This window comes from Acartia tonsa, chromosome 7 (assembly GCF_053477335.1).
Source record: "Acartia tonsa isolate MP-2025a chromosome 7, ASM5347733v1, whole genome shotgun sequence".
Taxonomy (NCBI): domain Eukaryota; kingdom Metazoa; phylum Arthropoda; class Copepoda; order Calanoida; family Acartiidae; genus Acartia; species Acartia tonsa.
Window position 1 is genome coordinate 5,305,564 of NC_137266.1, and position 22,852 is coordinate 5,328,415.

Below are 22,852 nucleotides of genomic sequence, written 5' to 3' on the forward strand. Positions count from 1 at the left end.
TAAATATACTGCTGGAACAGTGGGTTTGAAATCCCCCCCCCCCCTCCTTTAACTTAGCATGAATTAGTTGACTCTGATATCAGATCTTTAAGACTTACATTCTGGAATCATATTATCATATTAAAAAGATAAAATAAATGTTAACTTTTATTATAGGTAGATTAAAAATGTAAATAATTGAAAAGGCTTAAAAACGACACAATGATTTAAGGGTCCTTTTTTTAAGGGGAGAGGGTTAGCATTTGATTAAAAATAGCCTAAAACTTGACGAAAACTAATAATAAACATGTAATTGAATTTACTGAACTAAACAATAAGGAAGTGGATAGTGAAATAAAGTTTGTAAAGCATTCTACAAAAATCTATTGTATTTTTGAAACCACAACAATTCATTTAGACAATAAATCAATTTGCATATGTTCAGGGTTTTGCATGAAGGTTGAAACAGATAAACTTGCGCACTTGAATTTTTATGTTAAATACTGATGAGCAATTGCATAAAGTATGTCGACAAGGCACTAAATAAAAGTGGTAAACGCTGACATATTATCATTACTCTTTGCAATAAAATTAGTTACATTGTTTATATTGACTAAAAAGGATTTCAATTTACAAGGGCAGAAAAAGATTTAAATTATTTTATTCTAATGGCATCTTATGTTTCTACTCCAGCTTCGCCCCTAGAAGCCCCGAGGGCTATTTCTCTTGGGAGGGTAGTGTTACCCTCCCCCAACACCTTCCTATGACCTATGAGAAGCTACATTGAAAAGGAGAACCATATCGGTTCAGCGGTTAGCGAGATCCTTTGGTACAGACACACACACACACACAAGATGCTGTTTTTTTTATATTTATTTTAAGGATAATAACCATACACAAATTTACAAGCACATGATATTATTTTTTTTATTTGGGTAAAGTTTAATTTTACCTTTTATTGACATATCACTGATAATTTTACCACCTGTATGCACAGCAACTTGATTTATAACCTTGCAAGTGTGTAACCAACATTTCCAAGGGTTACAAAATTTCAACAATTCTTGATCAATTGATTTCTATTATTTATGACATAAAGTCACACACTATAGGATAGGGAAAAGGAATACTAAAAATCATGTATCGCAAGATAAAAATCATAGATTAATACCAGTTTTGTTAGCCCGAGCCTCCAGTCCCTCGTGACTAACTAGTTTTTATCTTATAATTTTTCTTTTTAATATCCGCTGAAAGCTGTTGATGATACGATGCGTTAAATAATTATTACTGTATTTTCCTTGCTATTTGGTGGATTTTAATTTCTTTTTAAATACAGATTAATTCAACATTTAATCATATTCTAGATTATATTATACCTCTCTTTGAAATATATAACACATATGCTAATATTTCATGTGACCAAAAATAAACTTGAAATAATATCAAAAACAATTAAACTTCATTGTTTTAAAGGCTTAAATTTTATATTAAATTAAACAATAAGAAGGTTAAATAAGCGTCACTTTTAACTATTATTAAAATAATAGTTTTTCTACTTCCTATACTTTAATAAAAGTACGATGAGATGACCTCGTATTAGAAGATAAACAAGGATGACAACATCCATAAAAGCGAAGCACTGAAACGGTAGGACAAACAGACATTAACAATTGTATAGTGTCAAAACTGAATAATCATAATATAAATGTTTAAGAGTCAAAGCAATATTGTAAGTAAATTTGTTGAAAAACTGCTTGATTCAGGATAATGTTTATGGACATACTTACATTTTTAGGACTTGATTATAGAGTTACTTCGCTTTTAACATTATACTTTGTTGTCACAGGAATCAATATACTAAAAATCAGATCAATCGGATTATTAGATCAACTAAAAATTTGTTGTTAAATAAAGTTAAAAAAATCAACATGTTTAAAATGGACGTACGGACATGTTTGTGATGACTATAGAGTTGCTACGCTTTCTAAACCGTACCTTTTAAGGGAATCACCATGCAAAATTTGAAATCGATAGGACAATTCTAACATGCCTAGATTAACGAAAAAAGCTATCCGTTACGGACGGACGTACCGACCCTAATTATAGAAAAGCTTCGCTTTTAAAAATAATGACAATGTGATTAAGTCTCTGGTTGATATATTCACGTTTCTGTAGACAAATTGTTAGCTTATGTTGTATTTAAAATCTTTCATTATTTCAGATGAATCTGCACAGAAAAAGCCCTCTTTGAAGCCCAAGAAACCTTTGTTGCCCCCACCACCAAAGATCAAACCTGCCCCACCCCAAAAACCCATTCAACTACCACCCAGAGGCGTCAACCTACCCCCACCCCCTAGAGGCGGACCTCCTCCACCCCAACAAGGTGGCAGGCTTCCTCTCCCACCCCCTCCTCCGGCACAACGAGGCGGTCAGCCCACAGGTCAACAACAGTTCAAGCCCAATCAACCAGCCGAGGAATCATCCTTCTTCGATTTTATTCCATTCTGGAGCAGATCCAGCAACACAAACAAGCCCATTAAAAACATCAATCAGTTCCAACAGGCTCCTCAGAAAAAGCTACCCCCACACCAACTCAACAAGAACATTGCTGCCCCTGTCAAACAGCCTGAACAACCCCAACCCCCTCCAGCTACAACAGAAAAGATTGAAAAGACAACAGAAACAACATCTGAAGATACTCTTGAAGAAAAGGTTGATAAAGAAGCTATTGAAAATGAAATTGATGACACCAAATCATCATCTTCAACAGAGCCCGAACCTTTTATAGTCACTGGTGACATTGTCAGGCCTCCCCCCAAGGTGAATGTTGTTCAGCAGCCCCTAAACCGTGGCCCCCCTCCCCCACCAGGCTACAACTACCCTCCCAAGGGTCAGCCGCTGCTGAGAAAGCCTCTCCACCCCCCAAACAGAAAGCAGGCCCCATTTGTGCCCCCTCACAATAGACCCCACCTAAAGCCTCACCCCAACCATCCTCTTCCCCCTCCTCCAGGAAAACTACCACCCCCACCTCTCCCTGTTGCTGGTGGAAACAATACCTTGCCTCCTCCCCCACCCCAGCTGGCGAAAACCAAGCCTTTCCCACCTAGGCTCAACCCAACATCATTCAGAAGACAAGATCTTGGCAACACGGTTTTTGCTAAAGGTAAATGCATTTTTAGTTGGATACATTCTCCAAGACAATTATGCTAATTTGTATCTGTATCTTCAATTAATTATTTATAAATAAAAGGGCCAGCAGTAACTTACCTCTTAATTCTAGAATCTTTGCATACATTTATGCCCAGTTCACAAACAACTTTTAGAGGTCGACCGATTTGTTCTGTAGGTCAACCTAAACAAGTACAATTTGCCTTTATGAAATCGGTCAACCTAAAGCTTCTTTAGGTTGACCTAAAATTTCCAGAGGTCGACCTATGTCTTTTGTGAACTAGGCATTAAAAGCAGGTTCAGCTCTGATATGAATGGATGGGTAGAGTTTTTCTATGCCTAACACCTAGAGGGAACATATACATTAGCCTGTCCCGGATTTGAAAAATTTTGTTAAAATTTTTGCCCCCAACCATAATTTAGTTGATTTATGCAAAATATTGACCCATGCAAAATATTTTTTTCTGTAAAGCAAAAATTGCAATGGTACAAGCACTGCAAAGTTTTTAAAATTTGCAAAAAAGACCAGTTTTTAAAGCTCTTGTACCATCTCAATTTTAAAGATTTTTACAAAATTTCAATTCTAGTGTGTCTATATAAACCTGAAATTTACCAAAATAAATGGGGGCAGTCTCAATTCTAACATATAATGGAAGAAGGTGTAGCAAGTAATTTTCCAAAGTAAAAATTGCCAGATTTCATACATAAATAAGGGGGTTGGGCTGGAATACAAATATCCGGCTGATTCATTATTCTGGATATCAAGTATTTAGGGTTATATTGACACACTAGAATTGAAATTTCGTAAAAATCTTTAAAATTGAGATGGTACAAACTTTTTAAAATCTGCAAAAAGACTGTTTTTAAAGCTTTTGTTTCATCTCAATTTTAAAGATTTTTATGAAATTTCAATTCAAGTGTGTCAATATCACTAGTCGCCGGAAGGGAAAAGCAGTTTTTTGAAAGGGGCTATCTGAGATTATTACAGATTCTGATATATCCTATTATATAAAGTAGTAAGCGTTTTTTGTCTGTCACAAAGGATCTCGCTAACTGCTGAACTGATATTGTTCTCCTTTACAGTGAAGCTTTTTATAGGTCCTGGGAAGGTTTTAAACTATTTTTGGGGAGGATGTCTTCACCCCCCTCCCCCCAAAAAATATTTTTACCTACTCTTTTGAAACTCAAATTTAAAATTGGATGAGGTCGACTTTTCCTCCTCCTACCTTAAGTGCCCTAGAGGCTTCTAGGGGCGTAGCCGCTAGTACATATATAAACTAATGCAAAAAACGAAATCAAAAGCGTTCCTTCTTGGGAGAAAATCCGGGAAAAGGATTTTAGCTATTTTTAACCTAAAATTCACATTTGCAAGCCTGCAAAAAATATAAAGACATTTTAAACATGTCATTGCTCAGCACCTAGAAGTGGTAGAAAAATGCTAGGCATACCATTGGAAAGATAACCTCTAGTTTTCATAAAGGTATATAACGTTTTTGTACTATTATTAGTTTTTGAGCTATCCTCTAAAGTACACTCAAGTTTTAAAAATGCAGTTTTTTCATGAATTTTAAGTTTGATACTTGTTACACAAAACTTTTTAAAACTATATTGCTTAGCACCTAGGAGTTATATATATTATTTTATATAGGTATATTTGTATATTTTAGGTACTTTCAATTTAAGCTTTGAAATGTGTATAGTTTTTAGTAAGAACCAAGGAGAGAGGGGGGAGTTTATACACAAGTAAATGAAATGCAGTATAAAATTTTGCCCTGGTTGTTTTTGTTATAGTTATAAACCGGATTCTTTTTGTAAAATCTTTTATATGATTAAATTCACCAATAAAACTCTAAAAATTTAATTTTGGCACTCTCCTTCTAGGGGCTAGTGGGGTAAAACAGCCCCCAAGACACTGAAATTATAAGATATGAGATTTTTTTCAAAGACATTAAGTTAATTTTATTAGTGTTAACATTTTTGGGCATTTTCAATGTCAAGCTAATTTTTTTAATGTAAATTTTTTTTGACATATTTTAGCAAAGTAGTCACTAAAGATTTCATTTTGGCACTTTCATTCTTGGGGCTCCAAAACACTAAAATTTAAAGTTATGAGCCTATTTTTAAAGAAAACATAAACATAAAACATAAACATATTTATTTGGGCATAAAAATTAAACAAAAAAAAAGTCATGAAATCAAAAAAATATAATATACAATACAATTAAAATTACTATAACAATAAACAACCTAAATCCTAATCAGTTCTGCCCAGGTAACCATGAATAGATCACTATGGATCTGTCTACTTTGCCCAAAATATATCAAACAAAGGTATCCTGGATCCCTTTAAACTTATAGAACCTAGGTAGTATCGCCAAAATAAAGATAACATAAAAAAGATTGCAAAATTTACAGAGCTGGAGATTTAGATTATTTGATAAAAATAGCTATTGCAAGGCATTAATTAGTTTGGACTTGATAGATTTAGCAAAAAGGTTTCTATCTTCAATAGATTTAAGCTCATCACTTAGATTATTCCAAAGGATGCCAAAGTTAAAAATTGGATGTTTTTTAAGATATTCATATCTATGAGGCCTTATATGAATATCATTGCCATTTCTAAGATTGTAATTACCATTTAGGTGATTATTTCTAATCCAGGTTGGATAAAAAGAAGGAGATAGAGTTTCATTTAAATAGTCATGCATAATCATAAGAGATGAATATTCTATTTGTTGCATTATTGGAAGGATATTATGTTCCTTAAATAGAGGTGTAGTGTGTTCATTATACTTTACTTTTGAGACTAATCTTATAGCTTTCTTCTGTATTTTAATAATAGGATCAAGTGTAGTTTTAGTACACATAGACAGAATATTTGAACAATAATTGATATGAGATTGGAAATTAGCATTATATACCAGTTTTAATATTGGTGTAGGAAATAGATTACTTATTTGTCTAAGTGAGTATAAATTTCTGGATAATTTTGAGTGTAGGGATTTAACATGTTCTACTAGAGTGAGATCTTGATCTAATAGAACCCCTAGTGCACGTACACTTTTTTCATCAGAATTAGGAACATGCTTTATCATTTTAATTTTAGTTATGTTACATTCATTAGTGTCATTCATGTTAAGGTAAAGGGGAAAATATGGGCTTGCATTGTTAATAGACAATTGTTCCAAATTGTCATATTTGGATTTAAATAAAATAAATTTAGATTTATCTGGATGCAGTGCAAGCTTATTAGCACTATACCAGTCACAGATTTTACTAAGTTCTTTATTTACTAATACATTTAGTTCATTTAAATTGCTATGTGAAAACAGTGGTGTTGCATCATCAGCAAACAATACAGTTAGGGCTTTATCAGAGGCTCTATGTAAATCGTTAATGAATATTATAAACAGGATTACGCCTAAAATGCTACCTTGAAGAACGGAAATGTTAATGTTTTGTAATTCAGACCAAGATTCTCCAACTTTTACTTTCTGGTTTCTGCCACTCAGATAGCTTTTGAACCAGTTAAGAGCATTACCTCGTATACCAGCATTATCAAGCTTACTTAAAAGTATATCATGATTAACAGAATCAAAAGCTTTCATTGCATCAAGGAATACTCCAACAACATAGTCTCCATGATTTATAGATTCAGTAATATAATTAACTATTTTAAGAATTGCATGGTTAGTTGACCTATCTTTGAGAAAACCGAATTGATTCTCATCAAAGAAATCATTAGTGTACAAAAAATTTAGTAACCTCCTACAAATTAATTTTTCAAAAACTTTTGATACTTGATTAACTATTGCTATTCCTCTATGGTAGTTAACATCAAGTGGAGAGCCAGAATTTTTATATATTGCCACAACTTTTGAGGTCTTTAGATTTGCAGGAAAAATGCCTTTTTCAATTGACAAATTAAAAATATGTGTTAAAGGTTTTAATAATTCTAACACTACAAATTGTAACAAAGGGAAAGGAATGTCATTCACATCTTGTGATGTTTTTTTTCCCATGTTCATAATGACTTCAAGAATTTCTCCAGGACTAACAGGAGCTAAAAAAAGTGAGGGAATTGTAGGGTTAGGTAGGTATTGTCTAAAATCAATATCTTTATTAGGTATAAAAGCTGAAACTTTTTCCCCAATTTGAGAAAAATGATTATTAAAAGCATTAGCTATTTCAGTTTCATCATTAATTATTACACCATTTACATCTAATTTATCAGTCTTATTTGATTTATTGGTCTTATTACACGCCTCATTGATTGTTCTCCAAATTTTCTTGCTGTCCCCATTTGCATTTTCAATTGCTTCTCTATAGTAAATGGCTTTTGCTTTTTTTAATATAGAGTTGTATAAGTTACGATAAGAAATATACTTTAGTTTGTCATCATTTGACCTTTTAGCTTTGGCTGAAAGATTAAGTTTAGTTTTCCTAGATTTCATTAAACCTTTGGTCATAAATTTATTCAAGCAATGTTTATTACGATTAATCTTTACTTTTTTCTTAGGAAAGCTAAGTTCAAAAATATTATAAAAATCATCCCAAAAAATATCATAAGCTTCGTTGGGACAGCTGCTTGCAATGACATTATTCCATGTTAAAGTACTTATGTAATTTTTAAAGACCTCTTTATTATGAACATCAAAATTTCTTTTGTAAACAAAGCTAGGGCCTTTTGAATTTTTTGCTTTGTTTTGTTTAATACTACAAAATGTTATAAAATGATCAGAGAGAGAATCAATAATAACGCCAGAGTTTAAATATTCAACCTTATCATTAGTATAAATTTGATCAATTAAAGTATGAGTTTCGTTTGTAACTCTAGTACTTTTACCAATGATCTGAAAAAATCCAAATCCAAGCATAGTATTAAATAAATCTGATGAATGTTCATTTACTCCTATTTTCATAAGATCAATATTACTATCAGTTAAGATATAAACTGGTAGCTTAAATTTTTCTAAATTTTGAAGCATCTCATTTAAATAGTTAAAAAAAATCTCCATATGACGAGATGTCGTCATAAATTTACAGCCAGGGGGCTTGTAAAGGGAAACACAAATAAATTTCTTGATATTTGGAATTTCAACTTTTAACACCAAGCTCTCAAAAACATTTTCAATAAAGTAAGAAACTTCCTCTAAAATAGAGACATTATAATTACTTTTTGTATAAATTCCCACCCCCCCTCCTTGTGCTTCATTTCTAGTTTTACTGAAAAATTTATAGCCTTCTATTTGATAAAAGTCAGGTTGTATTTTCCAAATCTCTTGAAGAGAGAAAATATCTGGCAGACAGTTAGCATTGCTCATATGATCAAAAAATGAGCATAAATTCGTAAATTTAGCTGCAAGACTTTGTATATTTGAGTTTAAAAATAGTAAGTCATTAGTATTGGCATATTTGACTGCAAAAGTTGTTTCATTAAAATATTTGCAGTCCATACAATCATTAAATTCTGTAAAATCCTCGAGAACAACATTATTAGTAAAAAGATCAAGCTTTCTATCATTATTCAAAAAATCTAAAGCTCCAAGCTCATTTTGGTTAATAACCATTCAGAAAGAAAATATCGAAAAGTGACTTGCAAAGGCAAAAAAAGTCGCTTTTTGTTTCTTCAGTTGACCTGTCCTTTCCGCGCCAATTTGAGTAGTTTGCATAAGAACAAACATTTCTGTAATATAAAACTAATTCAAGTTTGCCACCCCCCCCCCCCCCCCTCCCATCCATCCCTCTAAGTGTAGTAGAGACACTGGCTGAATCCAGCTTAATGCTCGTGTTGTGCCTCAACACCCCCCCTAGTTTCATCAAAGTAACCTAAACCACCCACCCTTTTCTCCCCCCTTCCCTTTTACTTATTACATTTTCATACAACAAATTTATACACATAATAAGAAAAACAAGCATGCCCAAATCCATAAGTAAAAGCGATTATGGTTTTAAAAAGCTATAATGTTTATGATTTTAAGGTTTTATAAATAGATTTTATGAACTAATTAAAATATTTAAATACTGGTCTAAAGAGTTATCAATTTAAAAAAAAACATAATATTAGATCAAATAATAAAAGAAATATATAGTTAATAATAATACATAGGTTGATTAAAGAACATTTTTTGCGGGTTTAATTTTCGATAGGCTAAAGAGATATCAATCAGCTAAACAAAGTGGCTTAAAATCTTTTGGGAAAATTACAAATTTCAGAAAGTTCACTTGCAAAAGGATTTTGGACTGTAAGTTTTTTTTCAGGGTTAGACTTGTAACTGAAACGAATTTTGCCACCAAGCACAAAGGCTTCCTCAATTCTCGGACTTGCTTTTAAATCATTAAGACAATTCAAATTTACTTTTGTCAAATCATCAACAAGAAATACTTTTTTTCCATAATTAAGGTTTTTGTTAAATTTGTCAAGACTGTCCTTTTTATATTTATGAAATATTTCCTTGATGATTCTTGATTTCAGCTTCACAATAACAACAGGAATCCTCGCCGCTCTCCTCTGCTGTGCCCCTGGGGGTAGATTGGCTGGCCTCGCACCTGGAAGAGTATGGGTATACTCCACAGTCTCGCTGGGCAGGGGTAGGTCAACCACACTCTTCGTTCTGATGACTGGCTCCCCATTCTCGTCACGTTCATCTAGATGGACCACCTGCCTAGAGGGCAGAAGACCATCTTTCGCTGCTTGGACAAACATATCTTTAAAAATGTCGTCATAGAGTTTATTGGATAACTCTGTTGCTGATATGTTCTTAGGCACCTCATAATTAAAAAGGCGAATAGCCTTATCTCGATCCCGTTGCTCCACAATGTTATCTCTACAAGAGAGATAGTCAATCTGAGACTTTAACTCGTCCAGTGTATCAGAATGCTGATCAACTTTAGTCTGAAGATCACCTGTCAGTAGTTGTACTTGTCCTCGTAGTGTCAGACAACTTGTAGCTTATCCGTCAATTTTCATTTCAATGTCTGATACAGCTTTCAGTAAATCATCATAAGTCTCGTCCTCCTTGGCCCTGGTAACTTCCTTGACAATCGGCTCCTCCTCTATCATGTCAGCAATAGCTTCTAGCTGGGGGTCCTTGCTATTAAACAGCGAAATAGCTGGCATGCTAAACTTGCCATGACCCCAAGCTTCCTGGTTATTACTACCAGCCTGACGACGTTCATTGGTGCAAACAGCACCACCACGTCCACCACCACCTCGTCCAACACCACCTCGTCCACCACCACCACGTCCCCGTCCGCGTGCATAGCCACCGCGGCGCCCTGCCTGACCATCCACAGTATTCCAAGTTTCAGAATGAAACATTTCACAGTTAATAAAGAATAACTTATATCTAACTATGAAGTAGCTCCGCTACTAGAAAAAAGTCAAGTATAATGATATTATTGTGTTGCTAACACACAAACACAAACAAACAAATTGGCGCGGATAACAACAGTTATAATTAGTCACACATTAGGAGCGTGTTAATTAGTTCCATTCAGTAGGACGGTCAACTATCAACTTATCTTCTCAAAATTTAATTTTCAAAGTTTTACTTGTATATTTAATCATGTAATTTTACAAAAAAAAAATAAGGTTAATAACTATTACAACAAGCCCAAAAAAATCCAGGGCAAAATTTTATACTGCATTTCATTTCCAATAAGTGTATAAACTCCGCCCTTGGTTCTTACTACAAACTATACGCATTTCAAAGACAATTCTTAATTAAGCTAAAATTGAAATTACCCAAAATATACAAATGTAACTTTATAAAATAGTTATATAACTCCTAAGTGCTAAGCAATATAATTTTAAAAAGGTTTGTGTAACTAGTACCTATCAAACTTAAAATTTATGAAAAAACTGCATTTTTAAAACTTGAGTATACTTTAGAGGATAGCTCAAAAACTAATAATAGTACAAAAACGTTATATACCTTTATAAAAACTAGAGGTTATGAGCTTTCCAATGGTATGCGTAGCATTTTTCTACCACTTCTAGGTGCTGAGCAATGACATGTTTAAAATGTCTTTATATTTTTTGCAGGCTTGCAAATGTGAATTTTAGGTTAAAAATAGCTAAAATCTTTTTCCCGGATTTTCTCCCAAGAAGGAACGCTTTTGATTTCGTTTTTTGCATTTTTCATTAGTCTATATATGTATATATCAGAATCTGTAATAATCTCAGATAGCCCCTTTCAAAAAACTGCTTTTCCCTTCCAGTGACCAGTGATATAAACCTAAATACTTGATATCCAGAATTATAGATCAGCCGGATATCTGTATCCATCCAATCCGGCCTAACCCTAATATTTGTGTATGAAATCTGGCAATTTTTACTTTGAAAGATTACTTGCTACACCTTTGTCCTTCATATGTTAGAATTGAGACTGCCCCCATTTTTTTTGGTAAATTTCAGGTTTATTTTGACACACTAGAATTGAAATTTTTTAAAAATCTTTAAAATTGAGATGGTACAAGAACTTTAAAAACAGGTCTTTTTGCAAATTTTAAAAATTTTGCAGTGCTTGTACCATCGCAATTTTTGCATTACAGAAAAAATATTTTGCATGGGTCATTATTTTACATAAATAAACCATATTATGGCTGGGGGCAAAAATTTTAACAAAATTTTTCTAAACCGGGACAGGGTAATATACATGTTGTGCCATAACCTTACTGAATTTAACCTAACCTAACCCGACCTGAGCAAAAAAACGAAAAGCTTCATTTTTTCACTTTATTTTAATATAATTTGAAGGGATGGGGGAGGGGGTTATCAGGCTGTAATGGCGAAAGCCCCCCCAAAAATGTAATTTAAAAAATTCCAACCTAAAACAAAACCAAGAAGAAAATTATGGTTCTATTAATCCAAAGTTTTTAAGATAAACCCGGACAGAATGGTGAGGACCTCTCAGGGGCAGACCTGGCCTCGAGCCTGACCTCCTTCCTCAACTCTTTCTTCAGCACAACCACCTCCCCACCACCCCAGCCTTCTCTACCCACTCTGGTCGAGGATACAGAGTTCTCTCAATTTAAGAAAGGTAAAATACTAATATTTAAGTCGAAAGATTTCTAACTTTTCATTTTTTGATCTAAAACAACTATTTATAAAAAATGTTTCTGGTTATTTCTATAAACAAATCTAATTACTATATCCCATTTTGTTTCTAACCTACCAAAAGTAGAATAAAAAAACATAAAATATGGAGGAGTTCTGTGAAAAAAGCTTTATTGGAGTTCTGAATCAATCTCCATTTATATATGAAGTTAAAATACTGTTCAGACGATGAATATTTAAAATAGATATCAAAAAATTGAGAATTTTTAAGGATATACGGTAAATGTCATGTGTGACGACATAATTATACGTAAAATCCATCTTTTTTTAGGGTTTCCTTTTCCACTTCTCCTCTAATCCCTCCTTTTTAGATGTATTTTTATGACGTCACACATGACACCTCCCACATATCCATTAACGTAGTTTTTAATTAATTGATTTTAATTTTTGTCTAGAGCCTGTGAGAGCCACAACAAAAGCTTACAAACCCACCACTTCAACAACTACTACAACTACCACAACAACAACAGAAAAAGCTGGCACTGACAATGACTCCACTGATGAAATTGATACCAATGAAATCACCACAGAAGCTCTGATATTTGATGAAGAACTGGACACATTATCTGCTCCAAAACCCAAGGTTAAGCTCCAACAAAGACCTGTACAGTTTAATGGCAGAAAACCCTCAAAACCCCACCATCTTCAAAAGAAACCTCTTCCACCCCCTCGCAAAGTTCTACATCATCAAAAGCCAGAGTTTAGAAAACAGCAACCTGTTCTTCTACAAAAGCCATTAAATGTTCAACCCCCTCTGCCAACACAAGTTTTAATCGGTGGCCCCAAAGCCCCCCAACCTCCACAGGGACCTTTCAGACCAGCCCCCACACCCAGGCCCCTGCCCCCACCTCCATCAGCCAACAGACAACAAGTGCCCCCTCAAAATTTCAACCTGCAACGCAATGTACCTGTATCTACAGAAGCTCCCCGTATCAACCCCAATCCTTCAACAACATTGCTGACTGAAATCACACAAACAACTTCCCAGAAACCTGTTACAACAACAACAACCCTAAGTCAAGCCATCCAAGAAGCTGTTGCCGAGATCACACACAACAAGCCAGCCGAATCCGAACCCCTGAACCTGCCCAACACAGTCCTACACACAATCCAAAAGAATTTTGAACAGAAAAAGAATATTTTCGAACAGTTTGTATCCATCGACGCCGGAGACACGCCGTTTTTACCCGCCGCTGAGGTGCGCCATTCCGACTGGCGGATAGAACAGCCGCAAGGCCTGAAAACTATAGCTTCACCCAACCTGGCAAGGTCTGCGTCAGTAAGACCTACCACAACACTAGACCCAACAACAGAGAGGTCAAGTTTGTCGCCATCAAGCATAGTGCCACCCTCTGTCACAGAGTCTGTCTATCCGAATGAGAGAAACGCTGAGGGAGGTTTCAAGCCCATGATAAAGCCCTTACACAGTCCACTTTTAGAGTGATTTTTTACAATTTTCATACTTTAAATAGCCAACTTAACTAAATAGTTTATTTTTGTGTCGTTGTTTTTGCTTGATATTTCTATAACTTTTACAGTATTGTACATGTCTTTCTTTAGAATTATTAAAATCCTAATTTAATAAAAAATTAAGATAAAAACATAAACAATTGCCATCTGACAGACTCTTTCTTGAACTTAATTCTTTTTTTACAACAAGCGGATTTGGGCAATTAATGTGTATAATTGTGATTAATTAGAAATGTAAAAAACTGAAAGGTAGCTAAAAACAATTGTAAGAAGTTAACAGTTTTGCCTTTGTCAACTAAAAATGAAAAGAAAATGAATTTTCTGAATTTTGAACTGAAATTAATTTGTCGTCTTCCAAGGTTTTAAAATATTTTTAAAATGACTTTCTTGTCTTTTATTTGTTTTTTTCGGTGATGGATTTTTGTTTTATTGGGATTAAAAATATTTTAAGCTGACGTTTTTAAGATTACCAGCTTTTATATATTTTTTGTTTTTTAATATGTTGTAATTTATTAAATCATTTTTAATAGATTTTTAAAATAATTACTTTGTTTTTTTTTCTAGCGCAGTAACTTTTTTTTCATTCCGTTTGTATCTAATAGTTTTTATCTTATTTATATTTTAATGGCCGGATATCCGGGTTTAGCTGGATATCCGGCCATTTTCAATGTCCGGCCGGATACAAGATATTAAAACTATCCGGAAACCGAATATCCAGCTGATTTCTAATGCTGAATATCCGGATATCAGACCAATATAAATATATACAGACGGATACCGGATATCCGGCATTGAAAATCAGCCGGATTTCCGGTATCCGGCCCATTTTTATTGAAAACACTGAATTGACTAGGATATAATCATAATTCTTGGTGCGCTTCGGCTTCTTACAGAAAAATTTGTCCTATTTTAAGATAAACTAATGTAAATTCTATTTTATTTTATAACAATTATATATAATTAAGTTATTTAGAAGAATAAAAATAGGCACATTGTTTAAAATATTCTTAATTTAACAAACTGCAAATACTGAAACAAATATTGTTATAGATTAAAATAAGAATTTTGATAAAAGTTAGGTATATGAATATATTTATTGCAACACAGAAAAAAGTTACACAATTAGTTATTTAATAAGAGTTATCTTTCTATGGCTAGTAATATAAAAAAAAATATCAGAATAATTTCTGTTTTCTTGGCCCGAAGAGCTGAAGGCCCGGGGCGCCACATCTAGTATTAATTTTATGATTTTCATTTTATTATTCGTGGAAAATTGGCTGTATACAATATAAGATCTTTAAGTATGGCTCTGCACCGGCTCTAATCCAGCGGATATAAATCGGGTTTTAAGCTATACTGGAATAGATTATTTCTTTGTTACGATAAATTTACTTATATACCTTACTATTTAAGATTAAAATATGTTGATAAATAATATTGTGATGTTTTGGAATTAATAATCAAATTATTTTATGAAAAAATCAAATAAAAAGTTTGTACAGAAAAAAAGTGTTTTTGCTGTAGTAAATACAAGTATATAATTTAATTAATATAAATAAAATACTTTTCAGTATGGCTTCGAAACCGATTAATATCTCTGGATTAGAACTGGTTCACATCAATACAAAAAAATCCTTTCGAGTATGGCCTCGAAACCGATTCTCAACTATACTGAAAAATCAAGTATAGCATCTTATAACAAACAATTTTCCACGAATATCAATTTTAAAGTAATCATTAAATTAATACCAGTTTTGTTAACCCGATACTTTGGCACCTCGGGGCTAACAAAACATACTTTAATCTTACATTTTCCGTCTAATATCCGTGGAGAGCTGATTTACAAAAAAAAAAATTGGGTTAACATTATATACATCCACTAGCGGCTTCTAGGGCACTTAAAATAGTAGGGGGGGAAAGTCGACCTCATCCTATTTTAATTTGAGTTTCAAAAGAGTAAAAAAATATTTTCGGAAGGAGGGGGGTTAAGAAACCCTCCTCAAAAATAGTTTAAAACATTCCAAGGACATATAAGAAGCTTCACTGTAAAGGAGAACAATATTAGTTCAGTGGTTAGCGAAATCCTTCGGAACAGACAAAAATACGCTTTCTACTTTATATAATAGGATTGTATTATCTCTTAAGATCATTGATTTGCAGACAAAATAAATGACTGAGTAGCCACACTTCTAAATATGTTTCTATAATTTTACTTTGTTAAAATAAAAGAAACATTGTTTAACTAATCAGAGGTAGGTAATTAGAACAGAGAGAAAGAGAATCCTGAACAATTTCCTTAGAATTAATTATTGAATACCTTTTTTTACCTACCTTTAATTAATTTGAATGGAACAATAAGCTGTGCTTTTCAGAGGAGAATTAGAGGGGAAGTATTTAAATATCAGCTAATAGCGTCGGAAATATTAACACAGCCAAGTCGCTACAAGAGAGTAGAAAGCAATTTGCTAGCAGACGTAATATTGCTATACTTTTACATCTATTATTTTTATTAGAATACGTCAAAATTTTAACAGCTATTAACAACTTGTATCACAACTCATAGTTTAGATTGATAATGGCAATCATAATAAAGTCATGTTGAAAATATGTCAATTCCAAGCGAAACCGTATTTATATAATAACACACAATAATGGGCCTAAAAAGTTTACCCTTCAACATAAAAGGAAACTAAGTCAAATCTTATCAATAGACAAAATGTTAAAAATGTCTGAAAGCAAATTAAGACAAAAATGTTTAAAAATTTTAGGCGTGTAAAATGAAATAGTTTCAGCATAACTTTAGGATAATTTGCTTTTGTTTTTTTTCATAAAAGCAAATAAATTAGACAATGAACGACTATGGAGTAAACAATTATAACACAATACAGAAAAGCGAAGGCCCTGGGAGAGATTTAGGCTTTTTTATTTGAACCTTTGAAAAATACCACGTCGTTATCAGCATCAACATATTTGATTTCGAAACCGATATAACAACTCTAATATGAATACAATGAACAAAAAAAGATATATTTCAATTCTAAAGGCAGCAAAGAATAGTTTGGATTTTCCTAGGCATGTTGTTTATAGACTGTTACGGTTAATTACTATTCCAATATGGCTTCGAAACCGATTAATATTCTCTGGTTTAGAACCGGTTCTCAGCAATACTTTAAATCTTAATTTCCACGGAAAATTGTCTATAATATAATGCAATCCATAACTTCTCTAACTGATAATGCAACACTGACAGAACAAAAACAAGAATGACAACATCCATAAAAGCGAAGCGTTAACTCTTGTAGATTGACAGTACTGAATAAACAAAATAAAAATTATTTATTCGTAAATGTGTTGCAAAACGTCTTAAATACAGAATTCTGTTTAAGGACATACTGACATTTTTAAGACTTGATTATAGAAATAATTCGCCTATAACATTGTACTTTGTTGTTTAAAATCAGTATTCCAAAAATAAAGATCAATCGGATAATTATATCACATAAAATTTGTTGTAAAAAAAGTAAAAAATTCAACATGTTTAAAATGGACAGACAGACATTCTGGTAATGATTATAGAGTTGCTACGTTTTCTAAATCGTAGCTAACTACTATAGGAATCATCATGTTAAGTTTGAAATCGATAGGACAATTCTTACATGCCTAAATTAACCGAAAAAAGGCTATCCATTACGGACTGGCGGACGGACGGAACGTCCCTAATTATAGAAAAGCTTTGCTGTTACATCACTTTAACGATATAATATAAAAACGTACAAACAAACCCAAATTATATGGAAGTTTGTTAATAACCGATACAAATGTTACATTTCTATTGTTCGTTATCATCCTTGTTTGTGAGTGTAAGACATTCTGATATCTCTAGACATTAATGAGCCTAAGAGAATGTATACAAAATTGCTGTATTTTCAATAACTCAAAGTCAATCTTATTTTTTAGAATTTTATTTTAGGAAAACCGAGAGGTGTAATAGTTTCTTACTTGTAGGGTTCATTACTTTAGGTTTAAAACCAATAGGACAGTTCTATCATGTAAGTTTCTGGCTGTTTTGTTACTACATCCATTGACTAAATGCGTGTCGTACCTTGAAAAAAAGCATAGTAAATTTACAAAATATACGGATTGGGAAAGGTGAAATCAAATATAGCAACCGTTACAATTTTACATAACATATTTGATGTATATTTGTCTTTAGATATTTCTATTTGATGTGGTTCTCCTTTACAGTGAAGCTTCTTAAGTTACGTTGTAAACTTACAACGTATTCGTATTTGGGAAATGTGAAAGGAAATAAAGCAACCATCAAAATGTCCATAGTAAATTTATAAAATAAACTTGGTGTATTTTTGCCAGTAACACAAGATATCTTTAGCCAAAGTGGTTCTACTTTACTGTGAAGCTTCTTACAGGTCCACCAAAAAGTTTTTGTTTACGTTTTATGGTGAAAACTTCACCCTCCCAAGCGAAATTGCCCCATAAATATATTTTATTTAAATTAAAATTATAAGTGGAGGGTTGAATAAACGAATTTTTTTGCATGTTGTAAATTGGACAGAACTTTGTTTTTGGGGAATATTTTTTTACCTGAGAGAAAAATTATCAGGCCTACAGGAAAAAAGACTTTCCATTGACAAATAAGAAAATGATATCGGCAAGTTATTGTCTTATTTTAGTGAAATTCAATAAACTCTTAAACTCGATTATCTTTTAAAAATTTTCGGTTAACTTTTATTTTTGTATTATTTTAATAAATATCCTTTTATAATAACTTTTTTTTTAGAAAACTTTTTTTTTTAGATGTGCGGTGGTGTAGCTGCTCTACTTTGCAATCTTATTGCATACAATATATTATTATTTAGACTTTTAAATTTTTCTTAATTTTCTTAATCTTTTTACTGAAAAACAAACAGGATTAACAGCTGCTTGGTGTATTTATTTATTTATTTTATTTTATAAAAAAAAACTTTCTTTTTTAAGAGCATAGGTGGAAGATTTGTCGCTGCTCGGCATTGTTGAGTTAACCTTGTTTTAAAATCTTTGTTTTGGCTGCTCTCGGGAAGCCCCGCGGGACTCTCAGGACCAGCCGAGCCTTTGACAAAACTAGTATCCAGTAGGAGTGTGGAGTGTGTGCGTGGCGGGATCCTGCAGGCGTTGTCTCTTGGTTTTGGTGTGTATCCTTGAATGGCTGCAGCCCTATCCTTAGTTTGAATGCGTTCGTTTTTATAATGTTTTATATTGTAAAATATTTCCACTGACCCCCTCCCTAACGTTCCATCAAAAACCGCCAGACCACCGGCGGCCTATACGGCCTCGAGATGAGGTGACGGCGGATTAACGACAGGAGGGGTGACATGTGCCTCAGTCGAAATAAATGTCCACAGAAAAATAAAGTTACAATAAAAAAATAAAACAAAAAAGAATTGTAACTGGACAAAATATAGCTGGTGTCCCAAAAAATAATTAAGTTGCAAAAAAAAAAAGATAGCAACAGGACACATTGATATTAATTAATAATAACATTTTAAATGCTTTATTTTTTTATTCATGCCCGCATTCACAAAAATGTGATTACTTCATCTGTAAAGGTGGTAGCTCCCTTGCTGATGGGCGATTACCCTCTAAATATAAATATTAATTAATACAATCAGCCAGCCCCTTCACTGCTTGGAGGTGCATGTCGTCAGGCCAGAGGTAGCCGCGGCTTGTAGGAAATATATATTATTATTATTATTATTATTATAACAGTTATATTTATAGTTTTTTATGGCTAGCTACTCTACAATTCATATAGTCTGTCCATCTCTCTGTTGAAAGCAGTACGAGGATTTTATCTAGTAGATTGTTTACTTGGTATATTGTGTGTTTTTTTAAATATATATATTTTTGAGCTTAGTAAGACCTCTAAAATGGATAGACCGGCTGTTTAAATTTTTGGATAATTTGCCCCGCAGGGGCTAGAAATAGGAAAAAAGCTACTGTGAAAATACGAAATGGACTATACTCAAAAATTCATTTACCGAATCTGACTCATTTTAAAACACAGAGGATAGGGGCGGATTTTTTTTGATATTTTTGGAAGATTTTTAATTATCCGCTGTATATTATTTGTTATCAAAGCTAGAAAAACAAAACATATTTAAGTTTGAGACAAAATGAGAATTCTATAATACGCAGAGAAAAAGAATAGATAGTAAGGCCAAAAATATATTGTTTGCTGAATTAAATACATTAATTTGTCTGTATGTGTCCTTCAAGATCCCTTAAACAGCCTTTTATAGAAGTTGACAATTATTAGGATAACTATTTTAAAAAAACAGCTTAATTTAATCTGGTAAAAATTTGTTATATGGCATCGATTTAAATCAAGTGGATTAGAACCTGTTCTCAGCAATACTGAAAAATCATGAATACCATCGTATTACGAACGATTTTAGGGGCTAACAAAACTAGCTTTAATCTTATAATTGTTTTGTTTAATATCCGCTGAAAGCTGTCTATAATACGATGCGATATAATAAGATTTCTCGTATTCATTCGAATCCGGTGGATAGGAACCGGTTCTCATCCATACGAAAAAACTATGTCTTGCATCGTATTATATCCAGCTTTCTACGAATATAAAAATGTACAATCATAAGATTAAAACCAGTTTTTTTAGCCGGTGCCTTCGGCACCTTGGGGCTAAAATAACTAGTTTTAATCTCATAATTGTACATTCTATATACGCGGAAAGTCGTTTATAATACGATGCGATATAATAAGATTTACTTTTCTTTTTATCTATCAAAAATTGTAAAATATATCTGAACATATTGTTTCGTTGTTTAGTTTAAGTTTGGAAAGGGCGCGGTGAATTCTTAAATTTTGTCTTGTTAGTGAAAAATTAATTATATTTTAATTAGTGTTTTTTAGAAATTGTACTTAAATATGCATATCAGGGGTGAATAAACTCTAAAATATTTTGGAAATGACAAATTTTACTTCCTATAAAATTTCAACGTTAAGGTTGTGTTGACTTTTTTTTAGGGGGGGGGGGGGAGAGGGTGAAAATACACCCCCAAAAAAACCTTTAGCACTTGAGGAGGGGAGAGTTGAATCCTAAAACCCATAGGTACTTTAGATATAAATTTTTAGGGGGAGGTGGTTAATTTTTTTTCTAGGGGCGATTTCTCTTGGGAGGTTGGTGGTACCCTCCCCCAAAATAGTTATAAACCTTCCTAGGACCTATGAGAAGCTACTCTGTTAAGGAGAACCCGATCGGTTCAGCGGTTAGCGAGATCTTTCGATACAAACAAACAGACAGACATCGTTCTACTTTGTATTATAGATTGAAGCTTAGTTATTACTGCGTTACATAAAGACTTACCAATGTTTACATTAATTTTAATTTTAAAAATGTATTACGCAAATAAATATTAATTACATTTCTCGTATTCATTCGAATCCGGTGGATAGGAACCGGTTCTCATCAATACGAAAAAACTATGTGTAGCATCGTATTATATCCAGCTTTCTACGAATATAAAAATGTACAATCAAAAGTTTAAAACCAGTTTTTTTAGCCGGTGCCTCCGTTTATAATACGATGCGAGAAATAAATATTATATAACTGAAATTTGTAATTAAAATAATATTCTACTAAACTGATTAAATATTAATTAATTTCTTTTTAAATATTTAAAAATACAAGCATGTTACTATTCCTTTTATATTGTGGGAGTGTGAACCCGCTTTAGCCTTTAAAGTGAAGGCGTCCTACAATAGCTTTGAAAAAAACGTACAATGATATTAGTAAAATAAGAAGGATATTTTTGTCAAAAAATAAGGTGACATATTTTACATGAAAACAGTGGCTTGCACTTGATTGATCAGGGGGGTTGGGGGGGTTGTGATTTCTTTATAGTGTGAAAAAGGAAAGACAGTCCTCTCCAGTTTTAAATTAAAGGGGTGTTCCTTCTACATAGAAAAAAAACATTCAACTCTAAAATAGTATATCATAGATTAATCCTTTTAAAAAAATATTAATATTTTTGAAACTACTTCATTGATGTAGCATATATGATTAAAACCCTCGTTATTAAATAACTATGATATGCATGATATGAATTAATAACACAGCAAAAAACAAGAAAATATGGTAGATCCTAATATTTTATATATGCAGCAAAAAAGTAATTTTGACTGGCAAAGATTAATTTTGGACAACCAAAATACATAAAGTAAAAAAGATTAACTACGTCCATAACAGAAGATCTGAAACAGTAGGACAAACGAACATTGCCTCTTATAAATATATAAGAATATAAATTTATTAGTATAAACAAAATTTTACTTGGTTCCACGACAAACGTAAGAGTCCCAAACGTCAGAGTGGAAAAACATCAGAGTGGACAAACGCAAGAGTCCCAAACGTCAGAGTGGGACAAACGTCAGAGTGGACAAACGCAGGATTTTTGGGACAAACGTCAGAGTGGACATTTTATAAGTAAAACGTATGAGTCTCGATTTTATAATCATTAAAGCGCTGCGGCTAGGTAGGCCAGGGTGCTGAGTGCTGCAGCCAGAGTCATTTTCTTTATGATTAGGTTAGGTTAGGTTATAGGCTAGGGGGCCGAGCGCCCGCGGCTAGGCAGGCTAGGGGGCCGAGCGCTGCGGCTAGGTAGGCCAGGGTGCTGAGTGCTGCAGCCAGAGTCATTTTCTTTATGATTAGGTTAGGTTAGGTTATAGGCTAGGGGGCCGAGCGCCCGCGGCTAGGCAGGCTAGGGGGCCTAACTGTCTATTTTTTGTCATATAATTAAAATAGCATAGACTCTGATGTTTTACTTAAGCAATGTCCACTCTGACGTTTGTCCCACTCTGACGTTTGTCCCACTCTGACGTTTGGGACTCTTGCGTTTGGGACTCTTGCGTTTGTCCACTCTGACGTTTGGGACTCTTACGTTTGGGGTAGGACCTTTTACTTGTATATATGTTGCAAAACTGTTTAAATACATGATACTATTTGAGGACATACTTCTAATTTTAGAACTTGATTATATTGATGCCTCGGTTATCACATTGTTCTTTGTCATACTATTAATCCGTATTCCCAAAATG

General features: G+C 33.1%; 1 protein-coding gene across 1 annotated transcript in view; it reads left to right on the plus strand.

Annotated features, from left to right (window-relative positions):
- The window catches only part of LOC145324725 (uncharacterized), a 43,772-nt gene extending 28,525 nt beyond the window's left edge, over positions 1–15,247 (plus strand). The window contains exons 9-11 of the mRNA XM_080167328.1: positions 2,201–3,142; positions 12,033–12,191; positions 12,664–15,247. Coding sequence (XP_080023454.1) covers positions 2,201–3,142; positions 12,033–12,191; positions 12,664–13,712 — 2,150 coding nt within the window. The 3' untranslated portion in view covers positions 13,713–15,247. The remainder of the gene's footprint in view (positions 1–2,200; positions 3,143–12,032; positions 12,192–12,663) is intronic.
- Positions 15,248–22,852: the final 7,605 nt, after the last annotated feature.